Source organism: Vulpes vulpes, chromosome 5 (assembly GCF_048418805.1).
Source record: "Vulpes vulpes isolate BD-2025 chromosome 5, VulVul3, whole genome shotgun sequence".
Classification (NCBI taxonomy): domain Eukaryota; kingdom Metazoa; phylum Chordata; class Mammalia; order Carnivora; family Canidae; genus Vulpes; species Vulpes vulpes.
In genome coordinates this window covers 40954299-40969175 of record NC_132784.1, presented here as the reverse complement: position 1 = coordinate 40969175, position 14877 = coordinate 40954299, and the positions used below count along the sequence as shown (strand labels likewise).

The 14877-nt window shown below is 51.9% G+C and overlaps 1 protein-coding gene across 2 annotated transcripts in view; it reads left to right on the top strand.

Annotated features, from left to right (window-relative positions):
• Positions 1 to 3250: 3250 nt before the first annotated feature.
• The window catches only part of ATP8B1 (ATPase phospholipid transporting 8B1), a 126412-nt gene continuing 114785 nt past the window's right edge, over positions 3251 to 14877 (top strand). The window contains exon 1 of one of the 2 annotated variants that reach the window (XM_072757956.1): positions 3251 to 3521. Coding sequence is in view for 1 of the 2 variants with exons in the window: in XM_072757955.1 (XP_072614056.1) it covers positions 3493 to 3521 (29 nt within the window). In the remaining variant the exon portion in view is untranslated. The remainder of the gene's footprint in view (positions 3522 to 14877) is intronic. The other variant, XM_072757955.1, reaches the window with a different exon arrangement.

The following is a 14877-nucleotide window of genomic DNA, read 5'->3' as shown; positions in this document are numbered from 1 at the left end:
TTTTTTTTTTTTTCCAGAACATCTGTCACCTTCTAAGATACAATTTGCCTGATTGGTTCATTGATGTATCCAAGCAACTAGAACAGTGCCTACTATGTGCTATTGTTAAATGAATGAATCTTTAAAATAATGCCCATTGTGTGCCCTTATCTCCACCTTTCCCCACTCTGTGTGACCTGTAGGAAAAACAAACTAGCTGGAAACCTTCAGTGTGTCCCCAGGGGAGTTAAATACAGCCACAGCGACGTTATTGATCAGATCTGAGTGTAGGCCGCACTGGAGGTGTCTTAGTGTGGTCTCTCTTGTATGCAAGGTTTTCCTGGACAGCTCGAGCCCTTGGCTGGTAGATCTGTAAGAAAGAACAGAAGCTTTCCTTTAGTCATCTCTTGAGTCTTCGGCTTACTAGGGCCTTTCTCCTGGTAGGGCAGAGGCCTCCTCAGAGGCCTTCCTTCCTTCTGACTGTAGCACCTACCTCGGAGCACTTGGCTCATGTCTGCGTTTCCGTCTGCCAGTCAGTTGCAGATTCTGGCCACACTGCGCCTCTCTGGCACACGTCTCCGCTGCTGTCCCTGAAGGCTCCTTCTCCTTCTTCCTTTCAGTGGCAACTCCTTCGGGACATTACATTGCTTGACTAGCTTCCTAAGTGGTACCCTCATCTTCAGTCCTATCTTCTTTCAAACGAGTCCCATTACTTCCCCTAAAACACAACCTGGATCATGTCACCACTGTGATCAAGAGCTTTCAGTGCTTAGCAGGTGCTGTCAAAGGAAGCCCACACTCCCTAACCTGCCTTCAAAGGCTCCATTTCCCTCTCCAGCCTTCCGGATTACCACCGCCCTGTCAGCCACCTGGTGTTCCCCCTCGTTGCTCGCCAGGCCCTGTGTTTTCTGGCTTCTGTACCTTTGCTGTGGTGCTGGGTTCAGAAAATGGAAGGAAACATTTGAGATCATCCAGTCCAGTCTCATTGTATAGATGGGCAAACTGAGGCCCAGAGAGACTAAGTGACTGGCCAGCCCACCTAGTCAGAAGTCACGTGTGGCAGGACGCCTGGCTGGCTCAGCCATTGGAGAATGTGACTGTCCATCTCAGGGTGGTGAGTTCAAGCCTCACATTGGGCTTAGAAATTACTTTAAAAGGGATTCCTGGGTGGCTCAGTGGTTTAGCGTGCCTTCAGCCCAGGGTGTGATCCTGGAGACCTGGGATTAAGTCCCACATCGAGCTCCCTGCATGGAGCCTGCGTCTTCCTCTGCCTCTGCCTGTGTCTGTACCTCTCTCTCTCTCTCTCTCATGAATAAATACATAAAATCTTTTTATAAAAATTTTTAAAAAATACTTAAAAAATCAAGCTGGTCTAATGAAAAATGAAAAATTCAGCACAGTTTAGGGTTTAACAATATGGGTTGCATCTTACATATACCTAGAGATGAAACAGTGGGCTCGTCTTTGACTATCCTCTCCACCCAACTCTGAATCCTAAAAGGTTGGAACTTTGAGCCCCCTCGTTTTTTGTTTTTAAAGATTTTATTTGTCTATTCATGAGAGGCAGAGAGATGCAGAGACAGGGGGAGGGAGAAGCAGGCTCCTCCCGAGGAACCCAGGAGGGGGCTGGATCCCAGGACCCCCGGATCACTACCCTCAACCACTGAGCCCCCCAGGCGCCCCTCTGAGCCCCATCCTAGGCAGGGCCCGCTCAGAGAAGCCTTCCTCAAGCCCCCAGGTGGGCGTCGGAACTCAGGCCAGTGACCCGGAACTCTCTGGTCTGCAGGTAACTGGATATTTACCTACGAATTCTATCTCCCCTGCTACATTTTAAGCCGACTCTTTGATTCCTCTTTGACTCTCTTCCGTTCTCCTCAGTGGCTCTTCCACGGCGGGTGAGCAATAGAAGTCCGCGGAACGGGGGGCTGCGGTGTAGACTGCGCCGTCTACACCGCCAAGGAGGCACACTCCGCACGCCCGGGCGCCCGCGGGGACCGCGCCGCCTGCCGCTGGGGCCTTCTCGCCCGCCGCTGCCCGCCCCGACCCCGGCCCCGAGGCGCGGGCCTCCGGGCTCTGGCCTGGCCCCCTCTGTGCACCGCCACGCGCGGTGCCTCGGCGTCGGGAGGGCACAGCTCCGCGTGCCGAGGGGGCCCCGCCAGCTCACCCACCCGGGAGGCGGCAAAGCGGCAAAGCGGCGCGGGGCGGGCGGGGCGGGCGGGGCGGCCCCGGGGAGGGGGGCGCCCGAGGAGCTCGCGGCCACCCGGGCTGCCGCGGCCGGGCCAGGCGGGGCCGGGGGCGCGCTCGGGGCACGGCCGGGGGGCGGGGGGCACCTGCCGGGGGCGCGCTCGGGGCACGGCCGGGGGCGGGGGGGTAGTTGCTGGGGGGCGGGGGGCACCTGCCGGGGGCGCGCTCGGGGCACGGCCGGGGGCGGGGGGGTAGTTGCTGGGGGGCGGGGGGCACCTGCCGGGGGCTTGCTCGGGGGACGGCCGGGGGGCGGGGGGCACCTGCCGGGGGCGCGCTCGGGGCACGGCCGGGGGCGGGGGGAGTAGTTGCTGGGGGGCGGGGGGCACCTGCCGGGGGCGCGCTCGGGGCACGGCCGGGGGCGGGGGGGTAGTTGCTGGGGGGCGGGGGGCACCTGCCGGGGGGCGGGGGGCAGTGCCGGGGGGCGGGGGGCAGTGCCGGGGGCGCGCCCGAAGAGCCCAGGGCGACCGAGGCTGCGGGGTCCGGGCCAGGCGGGGCCGGGGGGGCGGGGGGCGCTGCCGGGGGCGCGCTCGGGGCACGGCCGGGGGCGGGGGGAGTAGTTGCTGGGGGGCGGGGGGCACCTGCCGGGGGCTTGCTCGGGGGACGGCCGGGGGGCGGGGGGACACCTGCCGGGAGGCGGGGGGCGCTGCCGGGGGCGCGCTCGGGGCACGGCCGGGGGCGGGGGGAGTAGTTGCTGGGGGGCGGGGGGCACCTGCCGGGGGCGCGCTCGGGGCACGGCCGAGGGGCGGGGGGACACCTGCCGGGAGGCGGGGGGCGCTGCCGGGGGCGCGCACGGAGGGCGCGGGGCCCGACCCGGCCTGGCGCGCCCGCCCGCCCCGGGGCTCCCCGCCCGGCCCCTCTCCGCCCCCGGGAGGGACCGAGGGAGGGCAGACGCCCGGCACCGCCCCCGCCCCGGCCCGGGCCCCGGCCGCGGCCGCCGAGAGCCACTGGAGGCGCCGCCCCGGAGCGGAGAAACCAGTCGGGCCGGTCGGGCGTGCGCAGGGCGAGGGCGCCGCGGAGGACGGGCGCACGGGCGCACGGGCGCGGGGCGGGGGAGGGCGGGGAGCCCCTGGCGACGGGCGGGAGCCGGAGGAGCCGCCGCCGACTGGACACGCTGCCCGGCCCGGGGCCAGCCCCCGTGCGCCATGAAGCGCTAGCGCGGCCGCCGGGGCCGGGGCCGGGGCCGGGGCCGGGCGACGACGGCGGTGGCGGTGGCGGCGGCGGCGGCGGCCAGGTGCGCAGCGAGCGCGCGGAGGGGCGCGCCCCCGACGGATGTCCCAGCCGGGGCCCGAGAGCGCCAGGTAAGGAGGCCCCCGGCTGCCCCTCCCGCCCCGCCCCGCGGAGCCCCCGAGCCGGCGGCCTCCCGGGATCCGGGATGCGGTGGCCGCAGCTGTCCGCGCCCTGCGGCTGCGGCGCCCGCCCCGGGGTGGGGGGGACCGGGCGGGGGCCCCGGGACACCGGCGCGTCGGGGATGGCAGCGCGGTGCCGGAGGCCGGGAGGCTTCACCTGCCGGGAGCACACGGGGCTCGCGGGTGGCGTCTGGGTGGTTTGGGTTGGCCGCGCACCTGCCTGCGGTTCAGCTTTGCGGGGCGAGCCTGGCAGGACCTGCGGGTCCTCCCGGGGGCGGGGGGGATGCCCTGGCTTCCCCGCAGGGTCGGCCGCCCCTCTCGAAGTCCCTAGCCCTGACCCTTAGGGAGCCGATGCCAAGGTGCCTGGAAAAGACCTTAGCCCCTAATGCGCGCGGCGCACCTGCGGGCGGGGATGGAGGGCGCGATCGCTTCCGCCGCGCCTGCGGCAGGACCAGCTGCCTCCCCGCGTCTTCGAGGGCTTCAGGTCCGGGGTGATGAGGCAGCGGGACGCTGCCCCCCGGGATGGCAGGGACGTCCCCGCAGCTCCCGTGGCACTGCCCCGGGCCGTCTCCTTCCCTCCCCGGGGGGTGCCCCGCGCTGTCGCTGGGCTGGCGTGCGTGCAGCCTGGCGGCGCCGGGGTGCTCCCCCCCACTTCCCCCACGTCTTCCCCAAGTGGAAGAAAAAGCGTCTAGTCGTCCGCCCAACTTCTCCGCGGGGGGATGCGCCCGGGCCCTGGAGCGTGGCCAATTGGCCGGCTGTAGGGGGGGGCGGGCGGTTAGAGGGGATGCGGGCCGCAAGGCAGGGGCCCTGCACCCCTACGGACCCCCCGGTCCGCCCCTCGGTCCTCCTGGCTTCGCTCCCTTCCCGGAGACCGCCCGGCCTGCGCCCCAGAAAGGATTCTCCGCAGCTTCGGGGTGCGCGGGCCTGCAGCGGGGTCCGGCCTCTGCTCCCGGGCGCTCGGCCAGAGCACCGGGCACACAGTAGGGCACGCGCGAAGGACGCTGCCCTTAGGAACCTGGACTGCACGTGTGTGATCTAATCTCCAGGGATAGTAAATACAAGATCATCTTAAAAAAAAAAAAAAAAAGGGCACAGAAAATGGGAAGTCGTCTCGGGAGTACTTTTGTGTGAGATGTAAAATGCCTTTCCTTAATGCTGGGCCCGTTGGTGGAGGCTTTATTTGAACCTCCTATAAATATCTTTACGTGCAAAAGATAATTGATGCTTATTAGCTGATTGCTTTCTGGGGGAGAAGTCTGCCTGCAATTACTCTCTGAATTTTCTTAATGACTTTCATTATGTAGTGGAGGCTTCCTTGTTTTAATTTTAGGTAAGGAAACCTTAACCACTGTCTTCTTTTGCCGCTTGCTGGTGGCAGTGCTCTGGTAATTCTTGGTGGCTCTGGGCATCTGTTGCCAGGGGCCGACCGAGGTGCATGGGGCTTAATTCTGGTGGTGAACAAAAATGCCATCTGTGTGACAGCAGCTCTGGCCGTTTTTAAGCTTTGCTTCTGGCTTTTTTATTTTAAAGAAGATGCATGCCAGTGTGCACTTGTTCTCTTAGTGACAGAACGAGGAGGTGGGGTTTTTTTTGTTTGTGTGTTTTAGATTTTTTTATTTTTTATAATGAATTTATTTTTTATTGGTGTTCAGTTTATAGATTTTGTTTTTAAATGGAGACTTTACAATAAGATTTGGTGGGGTGCCTGGGTGGTTCAGTGGGCTAAGCATCCTGCTTCTGCTAGGGTCAAGATCTCAGGGTCCTGGGATGGAGCAGGACATCCTTTGTGCTCAGCTGGGAGTCTGCTTGTCCCTCTCCCTTTGCTCCCCTTCCCCTGCTCACTCTCTCTCTCATCCATGCACGTGCATGCGCTCTCTCAAGTAAATAAATAAATAAAATCTTTAAATAAATAAATACAGTAATGAGTTGGTAAAGCAAGTGGCTTAACGAAAAAGTCTGCCAGTGAAGGCAAATTTAATGCTGGCTCCGTGTTTCACCTGGATTTTAGTCTCTAGGATCTTAGCCTTCATGGCACCAACCAGCTCCTGCTCTAAGAGGTTTCTCACCCTCCCTGCCTGCCTTTCTTTTTTTCATTCCATCCTTCCTTTCTTTTCCTTCCTCCTGAAAGCAAGGAGTAGTGGAAAACAAGTGAACTTAGGTTCCCGCAGGTTTCATTCAGTTCTTTTACTTATTTGAGATTGTATGTGCTTTTAAGATATATTTGCTTTCTTAAAATCGACTAACCTTAGGTAAATTCCTAATTTTTTAAAAGATTTTATTAATTTATTCATCAGAAACAAAGAGAGAGGGAGACAGAGACACAGAGGGAGAAGCAGGCTCCATGCAGGGAGCCCGTGGGACTCGATCCCTGGTCTCCAGGATCAGGCCCTGGGCTGAAGGCGGGCGCTAAACCACTAAGCCACTGGGGCTGCCTAAATTCCTAAAATTTCTGAAGCTCAATTTCCTCAAATAAGGGTATTATCAACTTCCTTTGGTTGTTTCGAGAATTAAATGAGAGAACAGGTGACTGTCCCTTATCCACAGTATTGGTGTTCCAGGGTTCTTACTTTCTTCATTAAACTGATATTTTAAAAATAGTACAATGCCCAGGTGTTTGGTGTATCTTTAATATTTTATTGCCTTGCTGGTTTGAATTCCTTTTTAGTTTTTCATAGAGGACACTCATGAAATCCAGATGATGCTTATAACTCTAGGGAGACTTGAATCTACTATTTACCTTTGCTCTTGTGAATGCAGAGGAACTTGCTTTTTAGTTACCAGAACAAGTTTTGTGGGGTCCATTCATGTCACGTATGTCTAAAGAAAGTGCCTTTAAAGTACCTTAAGCATATAATTTTATTTTATTTTTTTTAAAAGATTTTATTTATTTATTTATTTATTTATTTATTTATTTATTTATTTATTCATGAGACAGAGAGGCAGAGACATAGGCAGAGGGAGAAGCAGGCTCCATGCAGGCAGCCCGGCGCAGGACTCTATCCCGGGCCTGGGATCATGCCCTGAGCCAAAGGCAGACACACAACCGCTGAGCCACCCAGGGATCCCAAGCACATAATTTTAGATTTGCTTCTGTATTTGTTCCTAGATTCCTCTCCTGAGAAGTTTTTTGGGGAGCAGGGGGAGTCTTGTGAGATTTTAGGTGTTTGTTGGCACCATTCAATTAGTTTAATTCTATTCATAACACCTGTAGGTGTTTTGTTACTTATTAAGATAAGTAAAAATTAATTTGCTGTCAGAGTTTTAATAACATAAAAAGAAGATAGCTTATCCTTTATTTTGTTAACCAAATTACTCCTGAAACCCCATTCCTGTGCCGCCCAGCTAAAAAGAATGCCCAATCTAAGATCTTTTGAGGTCCTATGTTACCAAAGACCTGGCATGATGAAGAATCTAGAAAGCATGTATACATAAAAGTCTTGTTTCTTGTTCTTAGCAAACAGGAATTATTATCTGATCATTCAGAAATACATTAGTACTTTCCCTAATACTTTTTTTTTTTTTTTTAAGATTTTATTTATTTATCCATGAGAGACACAGAGAGAGAGAGAGAGGCAGAGACACAGGTAGAGGAGAAGCAGGTTCCAGACAGGGAGCCCGATGCAGGACTCAATCCTGAGACCGTGGGATCACGCCCTGGGCCAAAGGCAGGCGCTCAACCGCTGAGCCACCCAGGCATCCCTTCCCTAATACTTCTAAATGCATTGTGCTTTTAAATAGTTTCCCAAACACACACAATAGGAAATATGTTCAGTAAATGGTTCCAGGGCCCTTGGCACCCAGAAGAGGCAGTAAAACAGACCTTGGTGACATGTGCTTTGGAGTCCTTTGAACTAGCAAGGAATCCCGATCTCACTGCTCTCTTAGCCCATATAACCTAGGGCAAGTTACTTAATCCTTCGGGCTTCGTGTTTTTTTTTTTTTTTCCTGTGAAATGGAATAATAATAGTTGTGTGATGAGTTTCAAATGAGAAAATGAGTCTAGCTGAATTTAGCTTGGTGCAGAGCTCAATAAGACATAGTCATTTATATTACTATTGTGTCAGGGCGCCCAAGTGGCATAGTTGGTTAAGCCTTTGACTCTTGGTTTAACTCAGGTCCTGATCTCAGGTGCATGAGACTGAGCCCTGCCTTGGGCTCCACACGCAGCATGGAGTCTGCTTAAGACTCCTTCTCTCTCCCTCTGCTCGTTCCCCTGCCCTTGCTTGCATGTGCTTGCTCTCCAAAACAAAACACAAACAAAAAAAATTATTGTCATTGGTATCGTGCTCAGTAAATATTTATTGCTCACCCAGCAATTGTCTTTCTCCTAGACTGTGTAGGAACCAGGAATCACTTTGCATGTTAGTATTTCTTTAGCAAACATAGGTGACTATTTGCACCAGGCACTGGCAAGGAAGAGTCCCCTAGGATAGGGGCGAGATTCTGAACCTCCACATCCATGGCTTGACTTCTGGAGCATAAGTGTCTGGGGACAGCATGAAGTTCTGTGGTCCTTGGTGGCTTAGAGACATGCCACTCAGTCACAGTCACGAGGTCCTGGGTTCTCCTTCTGCACGGTGGAGGCTCTTGGGACATATACAGAAAGCACTTCTGTGCCTTCTTTACCACCGCCCCCCCTGCACCTCATATCAGCCTCTGTACTTCCATTAAAAAAAAAAAAAAATTACTCTTCCGTGTTCGAAACTCAGGAGTTTCTGGAACTTGAGTCTTCCTGAAAGGATCTGTGCTCTCTGCCGGTGTCTCTCATTTACAGCACCTAGTAAGCAGTGCTAATCAGAGACCCTTAGTACAATCTCATTAATTCATTTACAAAATGCCTGAGGATCTTCTCCAGGCACTGTCCTGGATTTCCTCCCTGCTTCACTGAAGTCTGTGAATTTTGCAGAGGGCCTGAGTTGTGGGTGGTTTGTTTAATTCCTTCTTTGGTTAGAAAGGAGCCCTGGTGTTCTCTTCCCCTCTGCTCTCTGGATGTTGTCCTTTGCAAGGTCTTGCCTAAGACCCTGGAGGGTGGCCCAGCCCACGTCCAGCCCCCAAGCTCTGTGTTCCTTATCAGTCTCCAGGCTAGTGAATTTGCATTTAAGAAGGGAGAGCTGGGCCCCAAAGTTGGCTGTCTGTGTGGGAAAAGGCACTGACTCCTGGGTGGGGCTGCGGAGGTCACCCTTGGCCTGGGGCAGCCCTTCAGTGTCGGATGGCCACCTCCCATTTGTGAGACAGGAGAATCCTGTCACTTCTGCATTGAGTACATGTGTGTCCTGACCTTTGGCTAGTAGCTTTGGTCTTTATTTACAGGGCTGTCGTTGATGGCTTTGTCTCTTTGCTGAGTGGCTTTCGTTCCACCGGACTTGAGGTTTGGTTTAGAGCACATAGTATTTGAAATCAGTTTTCTGACCTTTACTCAAGTTGAGCTGGAAAAGCCTAATTGAAACTCCTTGAGCAGCAAGCGTTGTCCTCCCACCGTCTCCCACTGTCCATTCTTGCTGTTGGGGAAGCTCCCACAAGTTGGGGGCATCATGTATTTTATAAAGCACGGCCTGAGAGATTCTTACTGTGTCTTCTAGGGATGCACTGAACTACTGAGACCATCCCCAGACATATGGATACACGATCTGTGGATCCAGAAGAAATGTTTGATGATTTCTATAAGAAAATAGATAACTGTCTTGGGTGGTTTAAATATTCACTTACATGGGAAGATGGGTCAGAGTTTATATATTTCATGCTGGAAACTATGGGCCTTACTGCCACATCGGGAGTCAATTTCTGGGCTTCTAGCAAATGTTATATAAAAAAATTCTGGGGGTGCCTGGGTGGCTCAGTTGGTTAGCCATCTGCCTCCAGCTCAGGTCCTGGGATCAGCCCTGCATCAGGCTCCCTGCTCAGTGGGGAGCCTGCCTCTCCCTCTCCTCCCCCTGCCACTCCTCCCGCTTTTGCTCACGTGTTCTCTGTCAAATAAATAAAATTAAAAAACAAATTCTGGAACCTTATAAAACAAAGCAGGTGTGTTGGGTTCATCAGACAGGAGAGGTTGTGAGGATTATGTGAAAAGCTGTAGTCTATTTTTGGTAACAGAACTTCATGATCTCACCTTAGTGGAGAAGTTTATTTCAAGGGAATTTTGTTTTAGTTGTGGCAAAATATTTATAAAATTTGCTAGTTTTAGGGCAGCTCGGGTAGCTCAGGGGTTTAGCGCCATCTTGATCCTGGAGACCCGGATCAAGTCCCACATTAGGCTCCCTGCATGGAGTCTGCTTCTCCCTCTGCCTGTGTCTCTGCCTCCCTCTCTCTGTGTGTGTGTGTGTGTCTCTATGAATAAATAAATAAAATCTTTTAAAAAAATTTGCTAGTTTTAGTTTTTATCTTTTAAAGTTTTTAAATTTTAAATTTAAAATATATACTATATATACTATATATTGGCAAATGTATATACTGGTGCTCATCACATCACCTGCCCTCCTAAGTGCCCTTGACCAGTGACTCCATCCCCCACCCACCTCCCCTCTTGTGACCCTCTGTTTCCTTCCAGGTGTCAAGAGTCTTTCATGGTTTTTCTTCCTCTCTGATTTTTTCCCACTCAGTTTCCCCTCCTTCCCTTGTGGTCCTTTTCACTATTTCTTAGATTCCACGTATGAGTGATACCATATCATAATTGTCTTTCTCCGATTGACTTACTTCACTCAGGATAATACCCTCCAGTTCCATCCATGTTGAAGCAAATGGTGGGTATTCGTCCTTCCTGATGGCTGAGTAATATTCCACTGTGTGCATAGACCACATCTTCTTTATCCATTCATCTGTCAAAGGGCATTGAGGCTCTTTCCACGGTTTGGCTGTTGTGGACATTGCTGCTGTGAACACTGGGGTGCAGTTGTCCTGGTGTTTCATTCCATCTGTATCTTTGGGGTAGATTTGCCCCTTTTTTAAAAGATTTTATTAATTTATTTATTCATGAGAGAGACACAGAGAGAGAGAGAGAGGGAGAGGCAGAGACACAGGCAGAGGGAGAAGCAGGCTCCATGCAGGGAGCCTGATGTGGGACTCGATCCTAGGTCTCTAGGATCAGGCCCTGGGCTGAAGGCAGGTGCTGAACCGCTGAGCCACCCGGGCTGCCCAGGTTTGCCATTTTTAAACGTGAATAGAGTGGCATTAAGCATCTTCAGAGTATCGGGCAACAATCATCACTGTCCATTTCTGAATTTTTTCATCATCCCATTCTGATACATCGTACCTTTTAAACAGTAGCTCCCCATTTCCTCTCCCCACGGCTAATAATCTCTATTCCACTTTGTCCCCATGAAAATAAGTTTGTCCTTTTGCAACTGGCTTATTTCACCCAGCAAAATGTCCTCCTGGTTCATCCGTGTTTTAGCAGATACCAGAGTTCCCTTCCTTTTCAAGGCTGAATAATCACGGTATATACACCACATCTTGTTTATCTGTTCATCCATTGACAGATCCTTGGGTTGGGTCCACCTTTGGCTATTGTGAATAATGTTGCTATGAACATAGGCAAATACGTATTTGTTCATTCATAGGAGTTTTTGAGATCTTATTTGGTTTTGTGACATTTATCTTTCTATGAAAGTGACTAGGATGGGCAGGCCCGATTTCCTCCCAAACACCTCCTCCCATACCAGCGTGGAGATAATGTGCGGAACTGCAGGGAGGATGGTTGCATGGAGGGCGTGTGAAGGGCATGACACGCTTCTCCTTTTCACCTGCAGCTGCTCTCGTGAAGCTGGTCCATGGAGTGGCCGACACTCTGCCCTGTGCCAGCGCAGGCATAAAATCTCAGGAGGCCTGGCTCTACATTCTGGAGGCCTCTGCAGACCACAGCTGTCTTCCAGGATGACATTCTGTAGTAGAGAAAAAAATCCTTCACTTTCCCCCAGAGTTGACTTGGATTAAAATGAATTGGGTTTTTTGGTGGAAGGAGTGGGAGAAGGTAAGAGAAACTAATATTTAAATATTTGAAAAATTGAATACTTAATAGAGTACAGTTCGACCTTAGGAGTAGAATTCATGATTTTCAAGATAAGCTTCAAGGCCAAAGGTCAGTTATAGACTGGGGATTGGCCCCACTTAGCACCTAATGTGTCCTTTAAGATCACTTGGACCCACACTCTTTTTGAAGCCCAAGGACATTTGCTCAGAATTTTCCCATGTTGCATTTGTGTAATAATAGCACAGTAAGAACAGAAGCTTTTCTTAGATGATTAGAATCAGTCTATTAGGTTAAAGGTATCTTAATCTATATTTTCTAAGGATCAACAGACTCTCAGTTTATGTTCAGACTGTGAAAAGGTAGCCAAAGAAGGATTTTCATGTTTTGAAACCAGGTTTTCTTTTCTAAGTGGGGAAAAAAAAAAAATTTCTTCAGACTAAGCCCAAATACCACCATCCTTGGGTATATTCCCTCTTCCTGTCCTATGCTGGTCACAGTCACAATAAGGGTATTGGGGCTGCCATGGCTGATTTCTTTTCTTTTTTTTTTTTTTAAGATTTTATTTATTTATTCATGAGAGACAGACACACACACACACAGAGAGAGAGAGAGAGAGAGAGAGAGAGGCAGAGGGAGAAGCAGGCTCCACACAGGGAGCCCAACATGGGACTTGAACCCGGGTCTCCAGGATCACGCCCTGGGCCAAAGGCAAGGGCCAAACCACTGAGCCACCCAGGGATCCCCTACTATGGCTGATTTCTCCGAGGTTCAAAACTTTTTTTGGTCTAGCTCAACTTAAGATTTTTAGATTTTTTTAAAAATCAATCTTAGACTTCAACCCTTCCATAGAGAAACATGGTGAACATTCTCAAAAGTCAATTTGAGAATCTCAGACTGTGCGAGTGGTGGATACATAGCAACTAATGTGTCCTTTAAGATCACTTGGACCAACAGTGTTTTCGAAGCCGAAGGACATTTGCTCAGGCTTTGTCTCCTGCTTAACTCATGGTCTCCCTTCCTGAGTTCTCTGGCCAAAGACGTACACTCCTGGTTTCTCCTAGACAGCTTTCTGTCTCCTCGGGCATTCCACAGAGTGGACCCTCTTCCTTAGCCTCAGAGGCCTCATTTATCCATCCTGCCAGTTGCCCACCAGATATTAAGAGGCACATCCTGTGTGCCAGGCACTTGGCATCCGTCGGTGAATCCAGTAGACGAAGAGCCTGCCCTCCTGGAGCTCACCTTCTAGAGAAGGGAGAGAGAGAACATAGCTACTGACAGTGATAAAGGGGTAAATGATGTGGTATATCTGAAGATAAGCACTAGTGGTGATAAAAAGAGAAAGCCGAAGAGAGTAGAGGGGCTTGGGTGAGGGGGTCTGGGGAACAGGATGCAGTTGTAGCATGGAGAAGGTGACATTTGAGCAAAGAGGGGGAAACCATGAGGATCTGGGAGCAGAGTGTCCCAGACAGAAGGGACCGATTTCTCTGCGCAGAGGCCCTAATCTGCAGGCACTTGACTCCTGATTTGTCTGATGAAGCCAGTGAACAGGTGGTTGGCTGTTCCTCAAACCTGTGAGTGCGAGGGGTTTGGGAGGAGAAGCTGAGAGCAGCGGGAAGGGGAGCCCCCACCATGCAGGGCTTTCCTGGTGCGTGAGGACCTTGGCTTTGACGTTGCGTAGGGTTGGGGGGCGGTTGGCGCAGGATGTTGCTCACTGGAGTAGTGTGACCTGTGGGCTGGTTGCATTTTAAAAGGGTCATTGTGGTTGCTGTGCGGAGATGGTGGAGGAGGTGGTCCCAGGCAGGGAGACCAGGTAGGAAACTGACCCAGGTGAGCTGGGGATGGAGGCTTGGACCTGAGCGAGCTGCGGGAGAAAGAGAAAGCTGTGGGTATACTTAACAGGTAGAGCCAACAGGACTTCCGGACGGACTGGCTATGGGGTGTTAGAGAAAGAGGAGCCAAAGATAACTTTCTTGGCAGAGCCTGGGCTGCAGATGGAAATCTGAGTTTCAAAGTGCTGTAAACTCAGTGGGCTGTGTTCAGGTCACTCACAATAAGTTATAAAGAGGCTCTTCAGAAATATGTATATTTATGTAAAGTTTTGGCCCAGAGAGCATTACCTTTGCTTATCCTCAGAGCATGTGTTCCTACTTTGGTGCAGGCAGAGGACTGATGTTAGAAAAAGGAAATGAGGGATCCCTGGGTGGCTCAGTGGTTCAACGCCTGCCTTTGGCCCAGGGCATGATCCTGGGGTCCCGGGATCGAGTCCTGCATCAGGCTCCCTGCATGGAGCCTGCTTCTCTCTCTGCCTGTGTCTCTGCCTCTCTCTCTATGTCTATCATGAATAAATAAATAAAATCTTAAAAAAAAAAAAAAGAAAAAGAAAATGATTGCACAAAGCAGAGGCCTTTACTGGAAGGAGATGGTCTGTAATCCACAGGGTTTGTGGGGTCAGGGAGCCTCTGCTGTGAGGGAAGTCTGTGCCTCCAGAGCTGCTGTCAAAGCTGCTGCCCCCCCTTGCCGTGCGTTGATGACTTGGGAAGGCAAGCTCTTCCCAACCCTCCAATGCAGGTAGCTGCCTCCATCTCCATCTATATGTTGTCTTTTTTTTTTTTTTTTTTTAAAGAGAGAGAGTGAGAGCAAGTGTGGGGAGGGTGGTGAGGGGCAGAGAGAACCCCAAGCAGACTCCCCACTCAGTGTGGAGCCCAAGGTGGGGTTCCATCTTACCCCCTGGGGATCATGACCCGAGCAGAAACAAGAGTTAGAGGCTTAACCAACTGAGCCACCCAGGTGCCCCCACCCCTCACCACGTTGTCTTTCTTTTAAACAGCTTTATGGAGATATAAATCACGTATCATATTATTCATCTTTTTAAAGGGTTCAGTCCAGTGGAGTTTAGGATGTTTACACAGTTGTGCAACCATCGCCATAGTCTAATTTAGGACCTTTTCATTATGCAAAAAAAGAGATCCTGTACCTGTTAGCAGTCCCCCATGTTCCCTCTTCCTCTCAGCTCCTGGCAACCTCCAGTCTGTTTTCCAGCTCTGGATTCAATGTATTTACCTATCTGGACATTTTGCATAAATGGAATCATATAACATCTGTTCTTTTGTGATTGATTCCTTTTGCTTAGCAGAATATTTTCTTTTTTTAAGGATTTAAAAAAAAATCTATTCAAGAGCACAAGAGAGAATGCAGGGGTAGGAACAGAGGGGGAGAGGGACAAGCAGACTCCACGCTAAGCATGGAGCCTGACTTGGGGTTTGAGCTCATGAGTCTGAGATCATGACCTGAGCCCAAACCAAGAGTCGGACATTTAATGGACTGAGCCACCCAGGCGCCCCTGAG